This window comes from Actinia tenebrosa, unplaced genomic scaffold (assembly GCF_029948245.1).
Source record: "Actinia tenebrosa isolate PJP-AT-01 unplaced genomic scaffold, QUT_ActTen_1.0 PGA_scaffold12__29_contigs__length_12842862, whole genome shotgun sequence".
NCBI classification, from domain to species: Eukaryota; Metazoa; Cnidaria; class Anthozoa; order Actiniaria; family Actiniidae; genus Actinia; species Actinia tenebrosa.
In genome coordinates this window covers 2,254,176-2,259,857 of record NW_028292572.1, presented here as the reverse complement: position 1 = coordinate 2,259,857, position 5,682 = coordinate 2,254,176, and the positions used below count along the sequence as shown (strand labels likewise).

General features: G+C 38.2%; 1 protein-coding gene across 1 annotated transcript; it reads left to right on the top strand.

Moving 5' to 3' along the window:
* The first annotated feature begins 807 nt into the window (after positions 1–807).
* On the top strand, positions 808–3,238 carry LOC148911929 (uncharacterized). The gene has a single exon (XM_089028129.1). It carries the CDS (start codon positions 940–942, stop codon positions 2,521–2,523), a length of 1,584 nt encoding a protein of 527 aa, XP_088884255.1. The 5' UTR covers positions 808–939; the 3' UTR covers positions 2,524–3,238.
* The last annotated feature ends 2,444 nt before the right edge of the window (positions 3,239–5,682 follow it).

Below are 5,682 nucleotides of genomic sequence, written 5' to 3'. Positions count from 1 at the left end.
GCAATATTTTCATGCAACTTCAGTCAAAATAATAGCTTTGCAGTTAAAAAAGTAAAGGGATTTAAATACTAGACAATGTTACCAAATGTCTCCAGCAGCGGACCTTTCTTGACTGTTTTGAATAAAAGGCTCAAATGAAAATACAAAAGAAATGTAAACCACAAATAGGCTTTTTGGCTTGAATAGACCTCATTCGTAATGTGACAATGTTTTCCCAATTCAACGTGACAAACGTCTGGGGGAAGGAAGAGCTATTGTTTTGCACTGCTCGTCGGGATATCATCGTTATTCCTTTCGTATCCTTTGCGATACTCATCAATTTTTCGAAGAGTAAAAACAAAAGAAAATGAATCCTCTGGAGGTTTGCACGCTGAATTGGGAAAACATTGTCACACCACGAATAAGGTCTATTGGTTTTAATGTTTTCCTATTCCATCTAGAAAAATTGGATTCCTTTTGTATTTTCATGTAAGCCCCATATCTAAAATAATTTTGAGAACGTTGTACTGTTTCACCCATTTGTTACAAGGAAAAGGTTTCAATCTGGCTTCCCATTAAATTTTTTTTTCAGAGTAAAATAAAGATATGGGATGGAGCTTGATCATTAAGGTATTCACATTTACCACATCCCATCCCCTCACAAGAGACAACCCACTAATAACACAGCTATTTTTCTATATATAAGGATTTTATTGCAAATGATCATAATATGATTTGCACTATAATAATAATGATAATAATAATAATAATAATAATAATAATAATAATAACAACAACAATAATATTAATAATAAAGCCCTTATTCTCGGTTTTCACCCACGTGACTTGGTGCATGACAACGGTTGCTAACCGCCATATTGGTGCACAACATAGTGTAAACAAAAGAGATTCATCACAATCGAGCGACTAAAAGTCAATATTTTCAGCACATTTTCTATAATGGTTCTTTGTTTAATGGTAAATTGTCATACCAGGAGTGTTCGTGATAAGGGAATTTCCCTCTTTCGTGTTCCATCGGTTAGAAAAAGTCAAGGAGAGGAGGCAGAAGAGCTGTCGATTGAACGACGTAGAAAGTGGTTGGCCGCCATTAGTAGGGTTGGGTTATCCGAAGAAATCATCAACAGTGGGAGAATTTGCAGCCGTCACTTCGTTTCTGGAAAACCTGCTGCCAATTGGGATAAGTTTAACGTCGATTGGGTGCCTACATTAAATTTGGGACACAACAAAACAGTAGTAAGTGAGAAAAACTCTGATCTTCAAGCCGCGCGAAGTGAACGTGCAAAAGTGAGAAGGAAGAGACAACAGGAAAGAGCATTGTTCGAGTCAGCTGCAAAGGTAGCGAAACTGGATGAAGAAGGCGCTACAATCGACAATATTTCTTTTGACTCTCCTTCTTTAACTGAGGAAATCAGCCAGATCGCAAATGACCTTCAATCAGCGAGTGATAAATCAAAGTTGCACTGCCAAGATGGCGATTTATTGGACGGGATTACTTCGAAGCTGGAGGAACTTTGTAAGATCACTGACTCTAGCGCACAAACAAACGAAGTTAATCCAGAAATGACCGAGTCAAGCACACAAACTGAGGAGTTAGATTATATGTTTTCTCAGCCAAAGAAAGCCCCTTTCGATCGCGAAGATATGCTGGAAGATGGGAAGGTACTATTTTACACTGGATTGCCTTCAGCTACTATTTTACAAGCTGTATATGAACATGTAGCCCCTCATGTGGCAAGAAAGTCGTTGAGCTTAACGAAGTTCCAGGAACTTGTCATGGTCTTGATGAAACTCCGACTTAATGTGCCATACTTGGATCTTGCATACCGTTTTGAAGTGTCTGCACCAACTGTCTCCAGGATATTTTTTACCTGGATAACAATCATGGACATACGACTCTCTCAACTAATATATTGGCCTGAGCGGGATGAACTATGGAGAACAATGCCTCAATGCTTCGAGTTTTCGTTTGGAAAGAAGACAACAGTGATTATTGATTGTTTTGAGGTCTTCATAGAAAGGCCTACCAACCTGCTGGCAAGAGCCCAGACCTTCAGCTCCTACAAACACCACAACACTGTAAAGGTATTAATTGGAATCACTCCACAAGGCACCATTTCCTTTGTATCAAAGGCCTGGGGTGGCAGAACATCTGATAAGCTCCTCACTGAAAACTGTGGTATTTTAAATAAACTTGTGCCTGGTGATCTAGTAATGGCCGACAGGGGATTTACAGTTCATGAAAGTGTGGCATTCAAGAGAGCAGAGCTTGTTATACCAGCGTTTACTAAGGGGAAGAGCCAGCTGGACCCCATCGATGTTGAGAACACCCGAGGAATTGCAAATGTCAGAATTCATGTGGAGAGGGTAATCGGTTTGCTGAGGTGCAAGTACACAATTCTGAAAGGGACACTGAGCACTGACTTTCTCATGAGCAATAAGGAACAGGTACCAGTCATTGATATCATTTTAAGGGTGTGTTCTGGTCTTGTTAACCTTTGTCCACCAATCATTCCATTTGACTAGATTATAAACATACTAATTATTACCAAAATTTAAGAATTTGAATTTATTTATAAAGATAAAAATGAAATACCAGGATATTCTTGTATTCAAAATGTCATAATGTATTGGTGACACAAGAAATATTTTTCTGCTTTGTTCCTGTCAGAGTAGCTATTTTATTTTTGGACATTGCTGATGAAAACTAGTGTATCTTAATTGTTTATTATTAATTCTCAAATTTACTACTATTTTGTTGCATTTAAAGCACAATAGAATATAGTGGTCTTTTGTATCACCTATTTCAAAAAAACATTTGTCACTGCCAAAGGCAATAGTCGATTCGAAGGTGTAATATATGAAAATAAACGCAAATAATCAAAGCCTTTAAAGTTCTTTCAGGCTACAAACAACACTGGATATCTCAAAACTCATTAAAAAAAAACAAAAAAAAAACAAGTGATTGTTGGAACTATGAATAACCTATCACCTTTCTCCTTTAGCGATGACAACCTTTCTTAAATGAAATAGGTGTATAGATATGTTTTTGTGTAATGAATATTCTAGTGGATCGAAAGCAACTGTTATTTGCTAAATAGCTACTATGATTATTAACAACTTTGTATTTCTTTCATGGTATTAATGCATTTGCTCTTCTAAAACAACATTACTGTTTCAAATAAAGAGTAGATGATGGCTAGTGAACACTAGCGTGTTCTAAACACATATTCTAAACTGATGGAAACATTGTAATTTTACCAATTTCCAAACACTGAGCCAGATGTGGGCGCATTTTGGGTATGTCAAATGTAAAGTCTCGTGGGCTGAAACCATAAACCAGACACGTAGCAAATGCTATGGCAAAGATTCCACAGTCACTCCCATTCAGTTGTTGCTGGACTGTTACATTTTCTATGCCTACATAGCTGTCTGCCATTAAACTCTCTACCTGTTCTTCAACCTCTTTGGCAATGATATCATGGTAGAGACTATCATAAAGGTTGACCATGCCTGGTCTACATCCAATAGAGCTTATACAGACCCAGTGCATATGTCCTGTATGTAATATTTGAACAAATTCTGAAGTGACAACATCAAAGTTCCTAATGGGGCCAAGGGTTGTTTTTTGAAAGCTCTCTATCAGAGGATTGACTTTCTGTAGATGTACTTGTGCTTTCTGAATTATTGTACAGTCCAGCCATCCAGTAGGTGAATTAATGATGTCAAAATGACTGTCATTGAGGCTACCAAGGGAAGCCCTCTTGTCTAAAACCCCTTTAGTCACTTGTGTTATTTTGACATCCGATTCATCATCACTGGAATCAATAATTGATGAATAACTAGTAGATACAGCACTAGCATTATTACCAATGATTGTACTTTCCTTTTTGTCCAATTTAGCTGCTTGCATTTGTGGAATACTGTTTTCACATTTTAATTGGCTTGTTGATGCAGCACTAACAGTGTTGGCTTTTGAAGAAGAAGAACAAGTGGTAGGACCAATAGAACTAGATGCAGTTACTTTGGCTGCTTGAGACACCTTGCAATTGCTGCACACCCACGTAGTTTGACTATTGTTAGGCATTCTTTTATAGTCCAGACACTGGAGATGGAAAAACTTTCCATTTTGGCAATTTTCACTGTGACATTTGAGAAGCCTTTCATTCATCATTGGTGATGAGCCACATACACAAATACTGTCCAGTTTCAAAGCTTGATCATTATGTGTGCACTTAGTAGAACTTGGCTTTGATGCTTTTCTTGGCTTTTTGCATTGAAATTCTGCTAGCAAGCGGCAGTTAGGACAGTACCAAACATCAGGGACTGAATCTGATAAATGCAAACATGTCTGGTGAAATTCCTTTATTAGGCACTTTGGGTTACTGCAGTGAATAGTTCTTCCTTGAGAAGGCATTCCACAGTAACAAATACCAGAGGACTTGTTTGCTGGTTTTATTTCAGGTAAGTGCTGTTTTCTTGTATACCATCGAGCAAGAATCTCAGGTAATATGCATGTCTGCCATACTTTTGTAACTTTGGGAACGATAGCTTCCCAGTGACTTGTTTCTGGGAGAATTCTTTCAATGAAGACTTGAGGTTTGTTTTCGCTGAATGCACACACGACAAAGTCACAAAATTGGCGACCAGTTATAGACAATTGTTGCTGCACTTGGTAATAATACTGGTGCTTTCTCTTTAGTCGAAATATTCCATTCACTTTCTCTAGGCAAGAACTTTTCTTAAGCACATAACTTTCAAAGTCCCAGTTTTCAATAATGTAAGGGCACTTTACTTCTCCACACCCATCACCACAACAGGAGCAGGAACAGAGGAAATCAGGTGTTGCATGCATCCAGGGATGTTGCTTATCAATGAAAACTCCACACTTTATCAGTACAAAATCTTTGTGGTTTGCAGACATGAGATGGTTGTAAGTCTCTATGGCTTTGCCTTCATTTTTGATTCCATGATTGATTGCTTTAGATTGCACACTAAACAACTGTGGATAGCAAATGTTTTTAATAAGTGAGATAGATGGTTGGTCAGGATTTGTATTGGCAACAGAATAACTCATTGAAGCCCCAACACGACCAGCTCTATGTTTAAAAAACGCAGTTCCTTTTGATTGATCCCTTGTTTCCTGTTCTATTAATTCTATCTCGGAATCAGAAAGAGATAGTTCGACTTTGCAGCACTTTTGTAACAGCTCTGGGTAGTTCAGCTTCAGATTCTCATGATTGTAAAGGGATGATATCGTTAGAACACGCCGACTTTTTAGTACAAATTGATCAGCATAAGGAGCCACTAGAGAAAGAATGACAGGCTTTTTTTGGCTCTCATTTAGTTTTGCAAAGAAGGTTTTCATATCCGTTTCTGTAGGGGTGACATTTGGGACGGACTTCGTTTTCCCTACCGGAGTGCTAGTCGAAGGTTGTACACCATCAATTTTAACGTCTAATTCATCTTTCAACTTTCGAGCTGATTTAAAATTGATGTCTTCAACTTGAGCGTACGGTACTTCGTTTACGTAAGTTGGGAGTAGCCACGTACATTTCACTTCTGTGCAGGCCAACTTTCCATGTATACGATTCCACGCCTCAATATAGAACAGTACGCTCCCTACATGAGAGCAGCACTCTGCTAGACCTGCTTTGCAACCAAGGCAGTGGGCAGATATTATCG